The sequence below is a fragment of the Anolis sagrei genome, chromosome 2 (genome assembly GCF_037176765.1).
Source record: "Anolis sagrei isolate rAnoSag1 chromosome 2, rAnoSag1.mat, whole genome shotgun sequence".
NCBI classification, from domain to species: Eukaryota; Metazoa; Chordata; class Lepidosauria; order Squamata; family Dactyloidae; genus Anolis; species Anolis sagrei.
The window spans coordinates 138,496,888-138,513,032 of NC_090022.1; the positions used below are offsets into that span (position 1 = coordinate 138,496,888).

A 16,145-nucleotide genomic window follows, 5' to 3' on the forward strand; every position below is an offset into this window, starting at 1 on the left:
GTGCTCAATACTTGGTCCAGTTCTTGGGGTACTTCTCTTGGGGATGGGAACTTAACCATGTGTGGGATTAGGATTGAGCTTGTCTGTCTGTCTGTTTGTTTTTACAGGCCATACCCCAGCCTTGGCTTGCGCCCCCAACAAAGATGTTGCCGACTGCCTGGCACTTATCCTTTCCACCATGAAGCCTTTTCCACCTAAAGACGCCATCAGCCCTTTCAGCTTCAACCTCCTCAAGAACTGCGGCATTGCTGCCAAGACGGCAGCTTGCAGTGCCCTGCCCAACGGCAACAGCTGCCCCTACACCAAGGATAGGCACAATGCCATCGGCTTAGATGGCTGTTACTCTGAGTAGCTTAAAGAAACCATGATGGGTGATCTAATATCTTCTATTTATTTAGGAATTCTATAAATATAGGACACTTTAAAGGAGAACAAGACTGGGATAGGTCATCCAAAGGAATGTGGGTGGAGGATCTCAGCTTCTGCTTCCCATCGAGACATTGGCATCATTTGTGTTGAAATTAAGTCAACTGTGTGGCTCAAAAAACGAATTGATAGTTGTTTCTGCTTTATTAATCCTGGCTTTAAAATTTTCCGTGAAACAATCCATTTGATTTCTGCTTTCCCCTGTCCTTCATCCAACCATTTTGTCTGTTGGTTACCAGCCTGTGGCTTGGTTAATTTTAAAGTGGCCAGCTTTTGAAATCCCAAATCCTTTGGCTTTGATGCATTCAAGAACTGAACAGAGGGCAAACCTAAACTAATTTTATTTGGCATTTGCTGCATTACAAGGCCCAATTTTTATTTGGATGGGGCCTGAAATTGAAATTTGGAACCTCTCAAAGTTGCCCATCCCAGGCGTCGTTCTAGTCCTCGGTCACTTTGCAGTACATTTCTCCATGCCTTACAACTGAGAACAGATTTCTGTTGGCCATGAGGTCTAGGTGGGAACAGAAGCCTGACTTCCTCCTTATTTTCATTTGGCATTAGTGTTTTGGTAAACAAGAGGCCGCAAAGAAGGGCAGCAGCTCCTGGCAAAGTGCCACTATAACTGCTCCTTCCTTTCTAGTAATTTTGTTTGTTTGTCATGCTTGCCCTTTTTGATTCCAGTGAAAACACTTGAATTGAGAACTACTGTACCTGGGACACTAGGATACCTTAGGCAGCTCGTATTCCCTTGTATGCAAAATGGGTGCTGTTGCCCGACTTTGACTGCGGCCCTGTCTGATAATTTATGTATGCGCTGCCAGAATTATCCCCACCACCATATCAGGCACTTTAGGGATTTTCTCTTTTTGGAGGCTGATTTTTGTGTTTTTGGGGGAGGGGGGCGCAGGGGGGGGGGCAGAGGGATTACAAACTATTGGATCTCCAAAGAGAATTTCCTTTGTGACTCCTTCCCTTCTCTGTGTTGTGCAGTGTTTCCACTTTAGACAAGTCAGTGTTGCTTTTAAAAAAAGAAAAGAAATTATTTATAAGGAAAATGCATTTATCCTTTAAAAAAACAGCAAAAAGGAGCTTTTTTTGCAAGGAAAAATGCACTTCAGAAACCTTAACAATCCTCCATTTGTATTTATAATTTGTCCCACTAGAATGACATCTAGCAGGTTTCATTAGGGCTTGTCTGTGTTTTGTGTATGTAGATACATCCATGGATTGGGTTAGTGTATTTGTTTTTATTTTAAAAATTGTATTTATTACACATTTAAGTGTATGCACTGTTTTTTTCCCTTTTTGTACTGTAAATTGTATCATGCGTAGAATCTTATTTTTAAAAAATCATATCAGAAGTACATTCAAAGCCAAAGATTGGGATGTAGCAGTTGGTTGAGGGCTGCCAGGGCAAGAAATGTTTGATCCAGCAATCTTTTCCTTCTTCTTTCCCAGTTCTGCAGTATTGTGCTGGTTATTGGACCAGTAGTTGGCAAAGTGTAGGGGATTTGCAGAATGAATTGTTTCTGGATGTTGGATGTCTAGACCAGTAAGCTGTTAGGGCTAAGTCACTCTGTGAAACAACTAGTTTTTTTATATTCCTCAGCCACCTCCCCTTATGGAATCAGTAAGACTGTTAAAGGAGAAAATATGAGCCAGCTTTATGCTTGGAACCATCCTGCTTCATGGTGCATTTCTACACTTTAAAATGTAAATATATATATTTATGAATTACAGTTTCTTTAACCAAAAACGTACATTGAAAGCCAGTCCCTCCCTCCCTCCCTCTAGTTTTGCGCTGATTTTGTAAAGTGGGGTGAACACAACTGCTTTTTCCATAGCCATGCTTGCTTGGGCATTGCCTAGCTTCTTTCTCAGAAAATAAGAGACTTTCCAGCTTTTGGGTGTGTGGCTGGTGGAGTGGACCTTATTTTTAAAGGAGCTTAATCCAGAGGCAGAAAAGACAAAAGTAAAATGAGATTTCCCTTCCTTTTGGCACTGTTGAATTTACCAAAGCCAAACTCCTAGAGCCAAATATTGAAGCTGTAATCTCGTCCTTTGGCTAACAGTGCATTTTAAAGAAAGTTTCCCCGTCTTCATTTTATTTTCCTTTTGTTTACTCCCAACCAAATGGACTCTGTCTTCCCCACAGACCCTTGCATATCGTACTGAATCAGCTGTTTAAGCATTAGCTGAACGTTTTGTTGGTTTGCTGTATTGGATTGCAAAAACTGGGGGCCTTAAGGTAGCAAGTTCTAGTCTTCTAACAAGCCCAGCCATTTCCTTCAACTAAGCCTTCCACAAAGACTAGGGTGCTACTAGCTTAGCTGTTTTTCTTTCTTTGATGCCCAAGGGATCTTGAGAGATCTTTTCCCTTTGCAGCTGCTAGACATGTGCACACTAAGGTTTAACGCACTTGCCAAAAAGCACAGCAACAGCCTATTTCAAGTTGGCCATGAGTTTCCTTGCTGCACTATGATCAGGTTAGTTTTCTCTGCCCTCGGTTGCTTCAAGTTTTCTACCTTGAAAGAAAGTATTAACCTTTCTACACCAAATACCTCACGTTGAAATAGAAATGAACAAAACTTGAATTAAACATCCCCTTTCCTCACCATTACCCACAGTTTAATACAGAAAGGTCCTTTTGGGGGGCACTCTTTAGTGAGAGAGTTGAAAATAATTTAAAACCTTGTTTACATTGTTTTTCAAAAGGTACTAGCAATTTGCAACTTAACAAATTGCCTAAGTTTAGTTTTGCCTTCGAAGTGCATTCCTCTTGCCCTGCCACACAAGAGGGGAAGGGAGATTGTTGGGAACTGACTCCGAAACCACATCTTATCTTTTTTTTTCCCCCAATTCCCCTTTAAGGGCTACAATTTAATCCTTTTCTAAGGGCCAAAAACCTCTATCTAAAGTCTTTTGGACTGAGATATTTAGAAGAAAGTGGCAAGGGAAGGGGATACTGTGTGCTAACTGTTGTGATACAGTTTGGATCAACTGAGAAATCTTCAGGTCCTTTGGATGTTGCTGTTGACTTTGCACTCTCACCCGTACCAAGCAACAGAAACCAATTTTTGTTACCCAGTGGCATGTGTATTTCTGTTGAAACAGCATAGCAGAGGTATAGCTATGCCTCAGAATGGAAACCTTTGTGCTCCTATGTTTTCAATGGAGATTTGTGAGCCTCATGATTTATAGCAGTTTTCTGTGTTGGAGATCCGGTGTTGTTGGTTGTGGAGTGTTACGGAGATATAGAGTTAAGGAGATCAAACTCCCTCAGTACCATCATTTTGAAACAGCTGGTGTGGCTTTAAAAATGCAAAGGCTTTGGGGGAATGGGGTAGGGGTGTTGAAATAGAGATAGGTTTTCCAAGATCATTTCAAAACAAGGGAATTTCCTAGCCCTTGAAGACATGGGTTGTGCTTGCATTTCCTTTTCTTTTATTAGGATTGTAGCGGGTTATAATGCATGTTTTACTTTTTATTAACTGAAGAAAAATAATAATCTAACACTTGATCATTTCTTAAATGCATTCTTGCTAGTAATGTGTTCCTTTTCTCGTGTATAAACATAAAATTCAATATATGACAATCAATGTGATCTCTTTAAGGGCTTCAGTGTTCTTAGCTCTGTAGCATCATGCATTAATATTTTTATGCTCTAGTTTTTCCTTTATTTTCCCCTTTTCTTTTTCGAAATAATGATTATGAAGAAGAAAATGGAGTGGAAAAAATTCCAGCAGCGCATACCTGAATTATTATTCTTATTATTTTTAAAAAAACTAAGTAAATAAAGAGCCGGTGATAGGTGGGTGGTGAAGAACTGTGGCTAGTTGTGTTGTAGTTGCCAGTCTTGTTCTCTTTTATTGTTGTTAACATGTACATTTTGACAGCACAGCTTGACAATTTAAGTAATAATCAAAGTGTCTGGTGGTAATAACTTGCATTATTGTGCTAAGATGAGAGTTGATTTTCCCTAGTGCATTGTTAAAGAGGGCTGGAGGCAAACTTCCTTTTTTACTTCCTGTCTTCTCTCTTCTTCTCTTCCCCTGCCCTTCTGCCCAGTATTGTGCAAGCGCATTTTTGATTAAAAATGTGCAGTATTTCCTTTTTTCTTTTTGCAGGGTTGGGGAAGTGGAATGTTGTTTCCCTTTGCAGATATCTTGCTTTTGGTTTGTTCCTATTGCCACCCTCCTTAGAATGGCATAGATTTTGAACATTTTTCTCTGGATCTCAGCAGACACTTTCAGATTTCTCTGTCCTCTCCCCTAAACAATCTGTTTTAAGAGCAATCATTGAGCTTCCCTCCTTAACCAAATAAGGAAGTTTCTCTCCAACCATCTTTCTCCAAAGCACTTGTTTTACAAGTAAAATAAGCACTTTTGTTTAAAAGCATGAGGGTCTAGTTCCCCCTTTTTATAGCAACCCATAGGAAAAAGGCCAGCAAGGGGAAATGGGATCAGGAGGAATTTTGTTTTGGTTTCCCCCCCCCCCCCCTCTTTTTGTTTTGTTTGTTTTTAGTGGGGTGGGAGGGGGGGAATTCTTTTAATTAACTTCATGTCTTTAGAGAATTAATGAACAAAGGGAAGTTGTTTTTAAAAACAGCACAAATACATTTCAGCTTGACAAGTGTATTTGCACTGCCATTGTTAGATAAATGGGCCACCTACCGGGAGCCCAGCTGAGCCATATAACTATTGACAAACACTGAATGTAAATGTCCTTGTAGAGGGCAAGTACTGGGAAGCTATAAATTGATCTTATATTCCTGAATGGGCACTTCAGCAAATTTGAAATAACCAATCCTGTTAAGATGATGCTGTTCTCTCTTTTCTTACTTTTTGTTTTGTTTTGTTTTTTGTTCCCAAAGTTGCTGGAGATTAAGGAAAAAATCATTTGTTGTATTACTATTATGACTGCTATCATTTTTAAATTTCCTTTGCCCCCAAGGAGTGGGAAATCATGAAAAATCTCCCTCTCCCCTGCTTTACACACACAGCTCCAAGGTAAGAGAGGAATGAGGTATTCCATACCTAGAAAAGTGCTATGTAAATTAGCCTCCAGAATATCCGCATGCTGTCCATTATAGCCTTGTTGTTTGTTCAGGGCAGTTGTTTTCAAGATGAATTCCATGGCACCATAGGTTAATCTTTATCAAGGCTTTTTGAGGAAAATGTCTGTGGTGGGTGCCAAGATGGTATACAAGGCAGAGTTGGCTATCTTTGTCAAGCTTCTCCTTCATTGCCCAGTTTTAAAGAAGGGCTGGATTCCTCTTGGAGCCAGGCCTCAGTTTGTGCCCAACAAAAGGTAGGCCCAACAAACCTGGCTGGCTCTGAGCATGAACCGAGAGTAAATCCAAGGACATAAGCCTTGTCATGTGTGCAGTTGTTCTGTGGCCAGTGTGCCAAGGCATCCTTGGCAGACAAACTGATGTGAAACAATTCCTTGCGAAGGTAGGACTATTGAATGCCCATCTGGTTTGAGATACTCCAGAGCATTTGAAAGCCTTGGTGTGTGTGTGTGGTTCTGTCCAGCTTTTAACAGAAACAGACACTCCCCCCATTACGTCCATTGAGTATTGGAAAATGTATTTCCATAGTTTCTTCCTTTGTCTCTCCCTGACCCCTTTACCCCCAAATAAAATACTTCCATACAGACATTTTGTGTAATTCAAATCGGATCAGATATTATCCCCCCTTCGTGCCAAAGGAATCACAAAGTCAAGGAAAAGAGGGGGCAATCTGTTGGTCCCTGATGCAGATTTCCTTCACAGTCCAATTCAGGTTCCCAAAAACAGGAGAGGAGAAATCTCTCTGGAGTTCCGAAAACCTTGGATTTAATTAAAGTCCCTTTTCTGGACTATGTTCTTCTGAGGGATTCAACAGTGTGCATGGAGCATTGTAGAAGCAAATTTGTCTTCAGCGCCATTTACTTCAATGTCTATGGAAAAAAAGTTAGAGATATGTAGAAATTTCCCATCTGAAGAAAAGAGGACATTGCTGCTCATAGAGAATTGTGGAGTGGTGGCTTCACTTGAATCATTAATACTGGGTCAATGAAAAGTCCTCAAGGTAACATTAGGTAGAAAATAAACCAGGGTGGGGTGGGAGGGGTTTGAATCTTTAAGGACTCTTTTAAGGCATCTGTAGCAAGTTCTTGGTGTCTTTCCTTCAGTATCTTATGTGTAAATGCTGCACCTATGTATATTATGCACATAAACATTTCTTCGGAATAAGATAGGACAGACCTCATCACCAGTCAGGTATAAGAACTATTCTTCTTCTGTGTGTCAGTTTTCCTGTGTGGGTGTGTGTGAGAGTGTGTGGGTGTGTTTATCTGTCTGCAATGCACATCTTTCAAATTCACTTTCAGTGCAAAAATAAAAGGGATTAAAAAAAAGAAGAAAAATAGCCTTATTTTTAAGTCCAACTTTGTCTTATGAATTTGTCAACTTGAATATAACGAAGCAAAATTGCATGAAAGTCTTTGAAACTAGCTGAGCCTTGAGTGCACAGTGGAGGGAAGGTAACTTTTTTCTAAACAAAAAACAATAGTATGCAATTTTAGCTGCACTTGGCTCATTCCAAAAGTCCTGCTTTGTTTTTTTTAAAGAATGGTGCAGGGTGGGTTGACTATGCCAGCTTGTGCCTGCCTTGCCTTCTCAAAACATTGGGAAGTGGGTCTTCCCCCCATGCATTGATCAGAACAAAGACCCTTTTAGTGATCATTGGAAAGAAGAAGGATATCCTTTGCTCCAAGGACTTGTGAAGTCCAAACATTTTTGAAAAACATCAAGAGGTGGTATAGTTTAGTTCGGATCTCTTCTATTGTAACTTCAAGATACTTCTGAGTGTTTAATGTCATTTGATTTTGAAGTGAGTAGTTGCATATTGGGTAGACTTGCAGATCATTCCCCCTTACGTTAGTACTCTATTGGCAGACGATACTACCTCGGGAGAAAGACTTAATTGACCTGAGTTGTAGAAATGGTCTGTGACCTTGCCTTTTTTTTGGTGTGGGTCGTGGACCAGGTCACAGCCCACTTTGTCCACACTGAGTCAGCTTGATCATGGGGATGAAGAAACCTACTGTCATGAGATATGCACGTGTGTTTTGTACACACAACACAAATGCACCTGTATTTGTAGCCTGCCAAGCTATCATGTTATTGAAATATTTTCGCACTGAATACATTAAATCAGTTCTTTCCCATGGATTTACACAGAGCCATTGTGACAAGGGGAGGAGAGTAGATGTAAGGAGGTGACCTCCAAAAAGCAGATTTGGCAGCTTTGAGAGCAAGATTTTGTTAAGTTATGTCAAGAAGGACGTTTAGGCTCTCATTCTCTGGGCATTGCCTTAATTCCTAAATTTTGCACTTAGGAGTTGTCTGGCCAGTTCGGAGCTCTCTTAAGCAAATTGGAAGTGGGTGTGGGGATGGGGATATGAAATAATAAATTCTGCATGCTCTGGAGTGGGAGGAAAGGATGCAAATGTTGTCAAGTGACCAAAATCATATTTCTGTTAGTGGTAGCACTGAACACACATAGCCTTGTACTCAACCTCAGGTGGCAAGTGCAAACAATTTCCCTTTGGTCTGTTGAGTGAGCATCATGCTTGTGTATTTGAGACACTACCTGAGATCTCGCTGCACCTTTTGGAACATTGCAGTCGTTTGGGTGCATTTAAAAAAAACGCAACCAAAAAACTTTTTTGTTGCTAGCAGGCACAAATATAATTCACTGGCATCTCTGAGTGGAGCTAGTTTTCAAAATACAAGAGCCCAAAAACCTCAGCCTGTATGAAGATGATGAGAAAGAAAGAGCAGCAGTAAAAACTGAAGAGAGAACAGGGCATTATGGAAACCAGTGTGTTAGTTTCCAGCTATTAGTATTTTGAAAGGCATTTTTCACTGGTCCACTTGAAGGTACTTTCCAAATTAGCTGCTCATATTTTTGTATTTGCATGTTGAACTTGAGCTTTCTTGACAGTTGTAGCTGAGCAAAGCTTCCTGTGATCTGTTTGATGAGTTGCTGTTGATCCCAGGTTGTGCTGGCATCTATGGCTTTTCAACTTTTCTCTAGTTGGCATGTGTTTATAGGAGTTTTGTTAGCATTTCTCAACTTGCTTTTCTTTATCTGCCCATCTTCTCCGCTCAAAGTGTTTGTCCATTGTTACTATCCATTGGTTTCTCCTTACTTCAGATTTCCGAAGTGTCATTTCACAGGCTTAAGGTGAAACGTGGATCCTGTGTTGAAGGCTTGTGATTTTAAAAAAACAAACAATGTTAAACATTCCAGAAGCTTTAGGCATATATCATGCATTATGTCCAAAAAACATCAAGTGGGGTGATAAAAAATATAGTAAAAAAAGGTTAAAAATAGGTTGTTGGCCCTTTCCTAAAGATAGGTGTTAGGTGCATCAATATTAGGAGAGGCATTCAAGAAAAGAAGTGTATTACACAGTATTCACTCGCATAACCTGCCTTGCATCTCAAAACAGATGTGCATCGTCCCTTCCCACAGGATCTGGGCCAAAAGAAATTAGCCTTCCTTCTTCCCTTCTTCTGCCCCCAAGAAAGGGTTGGGAATTAGGGTGCTTTCCCCTCATACACATACATTTTGGTATACACAAAGTTCTCTATCTTGCACAGAAGGTGACTAATTTACATACCCTTCCTAAAGTGAACTATCCTTAGATGTAAAGCCTTACAAAGTATGTATGACTGCAATCAACATAATTATTTCAGTGTGTTGCATCTCAGGTGTAATGGAGAGATACAGCTAAATATCTGGTCTCTTCTGTCCTAAACCACCCTCCTTTCTGTCCCCAGGACCCATACATATTACCCCAGCATTTAGAAAACTCACTGTGGGCATCAAAGCTTCCCCCTCTTGTTTTAGTTTTCCTTTCTCACCAGTGCCAGTTCAAAGATGTTGACCAGCGAGGCTCTTGGCACCACCCTTTTGTCTTACCTGCCTTTATTGTACATAGAAATACTTGGCTGTTATTTCTCCTTGGGGACCATTGCAAGTAGAATTAGTGCACAGTTGTTTTGCATGTGGATTTAAATAACATTAAAATTTGGAGTGCCTGCAGCATAGGGACTTTCCTTCTGAAATCCTGACAGAAACCTGATGTTCCAAATACACACACACACGGGCAGTAGAAAGAGTATGCCATGTGCTTTGCATTGTGCTAATAATCTAATCATGCTGGTTTCTGACATTTTGGAGACCTCCTTTTCAAAATCATTCTATTTCCTTTACTCATTACCTGAGGAACTCTGTTACCTTCTTGCCTTGCAAACTCTGAAACTTCACATCTTTTGAAGGGGGTGGGGTGGGAGGGGGTGTCATTGTGTAAATAGGGTTGTGTGGCTATGTTCCAACCGCTTGTTAATTCTTATCTAGTATGGTTCTTCTCACACCCACCCTGCAGTAACCTGATGGTTGTGCTGCATAGTCTCAGCCTTTTAAAAATTGCACTAAGTATAGTTAGGTGCCACTTAGTAATGTTTCTTTTGTTTGGTCTTTATCCTCCTTTTTTCAAACCAAAAAACAAGTATATTCCATTACTGGAGGATGTGATAAGTATAGTGGTGGTCTCTTTTCCTTTTACATAGAAATAGTACTCAGCAAAGTGATAAAGATCTAGATGTTTTTTTTCCAATTTCAGAACCTTGTCCCTTCACTTCATCACCTGAGTGTGGTTTCTGTTTGCAGTGTTAATATTTGTAGTTGTCTTAAGACATAGGCATGATCCTTCAGAGACTAGAATCCTGTTGCTTAATCCCAACCAGAGTAGGCCCATTGTATCAACTATTGGCTAGTGAGTGGACATGATGGCATATTTTCTGAAATTAATGGCTCTGTGGGCTAACAGTAGAACTGCGTCTAGAGCAGGCATGGGCAAATTTTGGCTCTCCAGGTTTTTTGGACTTCAACTACCACAATTCCTTACAGCTGTTAGGAATTGTGGTAGTACCTAGAGTGTTATCTCAGTCTCAAAGCAATTTGATCCCAGGCCCCAAACAATTTGTTGTTTACGGTTCCACTTGAATGAAGACACATATGTAGGTAACTGATAAGATAAGCTTCTAGGGGAGCAGGATAAGACCTCCTTAATGGCCTTCTTCCTTCTCAAATGGTGGCTTTTCACCATTTGAAATGAGTCCAGTCCTTGAAAGTACCTCTGAGTTGTTGAAGGAAACCATTGTGAGATTATTTCTGACTACTAACTCATTGCAACAATATACCCGCTGTGAAGTATTAGAAAAAATTGAAATTTTTGATAAATCTGGCACAAAAAGTTCAATTTTTGGTAATTTCTTGATCCAGTGTTCCTCAGAGTCAGGGCCTCAATAGTCTGCATTTGTTTTTCTCTTGGCCCTTGTAGTTGAATACTATCTTGAGGATCATTGTGTGGTGTAGCTTTATTATCAAGGTATCAATTGTTTCTCCTGCTTTGAATAATTGGCACAATATTCCCCCCACCCCCAAAAAGCACAAATGGAGGTGTTTCCCCTAATGTCAACTAGCATAAGAACTTGACAATAAAACTAAGTTGCTCACTTAGTAGAGAAGCATGAAAACTAGAAGCAAAAAGACATTTCCATCTGTGAAGGTGTATCTCATCTACAAGATTATCATCTCTTTTAATGTGTGTGTGTTCTGGTGATCCAATGGAAGGATTTAAAGAAGCAGACTGTGTGGCTTGGAAACTCTTCATTAGTTAGTATACAGGATAGAAGGAGATTTGGTCCATATCCTACTGAGTTTCAGGCCTAAACTCCTGCTCCAGCATGGCAAGTAGAGATGGGAGAAGAAATGGAGATAAACCACAGCTCCAGGTCAGGAGTGCTGATTGCCTTAAATGTGAATTGTAAAATTTTCAAACACCTTTAAAAAGGGGGGAAATTAAGGTGACAGAATAAGCAAGTTTCTTCATTGTATATTGCTCAGAGATAAAGTTACGCCAAGATAGCTAAAGCACTATTGTACTTAGGAAGACTAAGAAAACCCTTCCTACCTTGTCAGTTCTGGTAAGTAGTCTGCTTTGAAATTGCTATTGGGGTGCCATTTTGACAATCTGACTTCAGAGTTTAGTATATTTAATGTCCTAATAATATAAAACCCCTTTGGTAAACTGCATTTGCTTCTTAGGTTTCTTGAGGTGGAGCTGTCAGAATTTTTCAAAATGATGGTTAGTGTTCTTGTTGCATGTTGTGTTTTTCCAATTGCCTGGCCATGCTGTGGCTGCAGCTTGAAGTCATGAATGTTGTTGGCTTGGAGAGTATGGTGGTAATTCTTTTGAAGAACAGCAGGGATTGCTTTTGTTTCCTTGTATTCTGTTCATTACAGCATGCCTCCAATAGTGGCCATCCTGCTGTTTTGCCGGGTGTGTGTGCTTGTCTTATAGCAATACTTGTTGGCTCTGACCTTGCAGGCATTTCAAAAACTACCTGTGCTCCAAACACATTTCTTCCTTGGGAGCAGCAATAAAGGGGTAGGGTAGGAAGGGGTGAGAGAGACCCACGGTTACATTGAAAGTTTTTAGCCTGTTACATACCTTGCACTACTGGGAGTTTTGTTCCATTTTATTTGTCCAAGGGAGTGTGGCTTGCTTGCTTTAGTTTTTCCTCTTTTCTTGCATTTTTACTGTAAATTGAAGGATTTGGAAGAATTGTGTTCAGAACTGTGTGAGGACTACCTCCACTCATAGTAGAGGCTTCATTCTTGGAAGTGTTGGTTATTCCCATGTTGTTTCTTACTGTCTTTGTCCTCCTTGCCAATTATGTTGTTTCCTTCTCTTTGCTTGGATTCTTCATAGACATATTCACACCCTGGTTACTTTGCACTTGGACACGCATATGGTGTGTGTCACTCAAGGGGCACTCTAATTGAGTTTGTGTTGTTTGCATGAGAGAGGCACCAGCAGCGTTTTTAGTCTTCATTAGTACAGGGTGATTAACATGGTCCATTCAGTCGGCATAAGCTGGTAACAGTTCTTTCTGGCCTCGACTTCCCAGCCATTCTCTTTGATGGAGAGGCACATCAGGACTGACTTGAAGACCCTTTATCTGTAGATAGTTTCCACCTTGTTTCCTAAAGATTCTCGGACATCAAGCTCTTGGTGGTAACTTGAGGCCTACCTTTACATGGAGCACAAGGACAGATGGAATTGCTTGTGATTATGAAAAATTAGCATACATAAGAACGATGTTATTTCTGCACAGGTAGAAATAATTCAAAAATATAATTCAAAGACTATCTTTAAGAGTTTGTAAGTCACTTTGAAGTGTGGTCTTTCAGAATTTCATCATAGTGGAATCTTTGAGATTGTACCTGCTGGAGTGGTTTTAATATATAGAAGACCCTGTCTGTACTTGTTGTAATGTTGGGGCAGGAAAGCTTTGGGCACCAAAGCAAGGGAAACTTAAATATATAGAAATACTATTTTCTTTGCTCTTTTTTCCCTTGGCTGTTGAATGTTTCTTGGTTCTTTCATTTTAGTCTGGGACAAAAAGGCATATAGTACAACCACAAAAACATTGGTTGCTGGTCCTTTTACTGTCAGTCTTGAAGAGAAAGAGAATCCCAACAAATCACAGAATCACAACTGATCACCAACCTGTCCTGTTTCCACTTAAAATAAGGGAGGCTCAGTAAAGCGTAGCCACACAGTGTTTATGCAGTAGGATTGTCCTTCAGGTCAAACCCTTTTTGGTCCAAGGGGTATTCAGAGAAGTGGATGTTTGCTGGTGTTGTGTCAGAATTGCATTCTGTTTTAGACACATACTCGAGGTTTAATTCTTTGTCAGCACTCAATGGTTGTTTTAATTTGTATCATGGCCAGTTATGTTTTAAAGATCAAAATAGTAGAGCGTTTTCTTTTGCTTCTATATGTGCCCTTTAGGTAGCTGATAAGTAGAGAGGCACACCACTTTAGAAAGCTTTAGTAACTGCCTTCCCCACCTTTTCTCCCTTTATGGTGGCATTCACCTGGCACCTGTGTGCCCTGATTTTCCCAGGGATGCAGCACTGCCTAATGAACACTCAATCAGCAATACACTCGAATTGGCAGTGGACTTTGATATTCTATCGTTGCCTTTGTTTTCATTCCCTGCCCTTACTACTTTTTTTCTCATCCTGGGTCATAGCCACAGAGATCCCAAATACTGAAGACCAGCATTTATGGTGTCATCCATATAACGGCGTGGGCTTGGGGAGGAGGAATGATATTTTCCATAGACCTCATTGTCTCTCTTTCATTGCCTTCCCCACGTGCAAGCACTTTACTCTGTTGTGTGTGTGTGTATGCATGTGTGCACGCGAATGTGCTGAGGTGTACAGTTTCCACATGTATTAGTTGCAAGGAGTCTTAAGGACAGAGGTGCATAAAATCACCTTGGTAGTGTTTTTTTTTTTAAAAAAAAATACTCTTTTCCCTATCCCCTGTGTATGAAAAATCTCTAATGCCATTCTAGGCAAATCAGGAGGTTGCATATCTTTCCTCCAGATATTTCATAAACTGACCTATTATACTTATCATAGGGGTTGACAGACAATGTGGTCTGTCTTCTGCCAGTTTGTCTACTACCACTATGCCTTGGTTGCATTATTTAGTTGGATCTAACCCCATGACAAGTATAATGTCTCAGCTAACCCCCACCAGAGTTCCACGCGGTGAAGGAGACGGGCTCTTTCTCCACTTGTGTCAGCATTATTCATGCTGAATGGCCAGTTCCTACAAGCAACCTCTGTGATGGGTTTAGCTGTGAGCTCACCCTATATTTTTTGCCCGGTGGTCCATTCAAATACAAATCTAAGTATGTTTATTTTTGGAATCTCTCTGTCCCTGTCCAGTGCAGAAGAACTTTGTAGGACTGAAAGGGTTTAGATGCCTCCCCAGGGAGCGGTGGGTGCCTCTAAATGTAGAATTCGATCCCTTCAAAAGTTCCTTTGGGGGCAGGGATGAACGGAGAGCAGGTCTTCATACCTACCTCTTGCAATAAAAATGGAGTGGATCAGGGCACTATTGAACCCTCTCTTGCTCTTCATTTGAAACAATAAGGGCAAGGACATCGTCCACACAAGAAACTCCTACTAGAGTAGGATGTCTGCACTGGAAGCATGCTTTTTGCTCTATATGAGTTTGTTTCCTCTTTGTCCAGTGATATAATCTAGTGAGCATAAATCTGGCCAGAGGAATGTACACTAGTTCTTAGATCAACGCCTCGTACTTAACAGATCTGCTTTGTGTTTGGTCTTTTTTTGTGTAATTGGGGTGGGGTGGGGAAAGAAGAGTAGTTGTATTTACTTCTTCAGAGCACTAAACCTACAACCTGCTGATCAAAAGCAGCATGCAGTCATGTTGTCCTCCTTTGAGGCAGGGGCCTTAATTGGGGTGGTTTGGCTAAGCAGGTTTTTTTTAGAAACAAAAACGAGATGCCTTTGTAATTTGGGCAAGTTGAAAGAGTGGGTGGGGAAGGGAGTGTTGTTTCTGCAATGGTGCCCTGTGTGAAGATGGTCATGGGAGTAAAAATGGAAGCACTACCTACTGAGCGCTCCCTTTCCACCCCACCACCCCATGCCTGTTGTTGACCCTTGGTCACTGTGGAGAGCCATTGTCTTGTTAGTGTTGGAGATCTTGGACCAATGTTTAGAAGACATTTAAAATGCACGTTCAGATCAGCTCACATGCCTGTGTTCCTGCTCACAGACACAAAGATCTTCCTTCAAACACTGGTTTAAAGCACAAAAGACCCAAATCCCAGAATGCTCACGGGGGTATTTTGGGGGGTTGGTTGTGGGAGGGAGCTTCTAAGGCCAGTTGAAACCCCCCAGATTCCAGTTTGAACCCCAATGCTGTAGAGAGTCCTTCTTTAGTGTTCAAATGTGCAATCAGAGTGTAACTCTTTTCTACGTCCCACCATGCAGCCTAGAGGCTTGAAGTACAGGTGCCTTCGTTGGCAATCTCCCTCATCCCTCTTCCTCCTCTGTTGCGGGTTTCTTGACAAAATGAAGCACTTGTCTCACTGCTAGGAACCGCTAAACCTATGTTCTGGTTTTGGAAAGAAATGCAGTTGCATCAAATACACCACCAACTCTTCTCCCCCGCCTGGTTGTTCCATGAAATAAAAATCGGTATAATCTATATCGGAGAACAATAAAGAAAACAGACAAATGTCACAAGCCATCCATTCCTCTTTTCCACACGCTGCACCCCACTCCTGCACAGTGTGGAAGCCACCTTGTACAAGCCTCTTTATGTGAACCCAGTGAATGGTTACCTTTTTTGTCTCAGATGTTATATATGCATTTTCAGAATTTCTGCATCACCTTTTGGGGGTTTGGGAAGGGAGGGGAGGGGTCAAACAGGAACTTAAAAGCTAAATTAAAAAAAAAACATTCAGACTTGATCTATTTTCTACAATGTATGCTGCGACCAGGTCCTGTTATTCATATTGTGGCTTTGAATCAATTATGTTTATTAAAATGCTGTTGCTTCTACCTGCTTCTGCCTTGTTTCTTCTTTCTCCAAATGTGGCATGGGAGTGACAAAATGCCTGGGAAAAGAGTAGACGGATTTAAGTTTTCATCCTAGCCCTGGAATGTGACTCAACTGAGCATTTTAAGCGCAATTAATTGTTTTAATATTGTGTTGCTGTTTTGATGGGGGAACCCAACTCTTCCTCTATTCCATCTGCT

General features: G+C 40.8%; 1 protein-coding gene across 2 annotated transcripts in view; it reads left to right on the forward strand.

Annotated features, from left to right (window-relative positions):
* ANKRD52 (ankyrin repeat domain 52) overlaps nt 1–15,947 on the forward strand; it is a 64,235-nt gene extending 48,288 nt beyond the window's left edge. For both annotated transcript variants that reach the window (XM_060764113.2, XM_060764114.2), the window contains one exon: nt 108–15,947. In XM_060764113.2, coding sequence (XP_060620096.2) covers nt 108–352 — 245 coding nt within the window. In that variant the 3' untranslated portion in view covers nt 353–15,947. The remainder of the gene's footprint in view (nt 1–107) is intronic.
* Nucleotides 15,948–16,145: the final 198 nt, after the last annotated feature.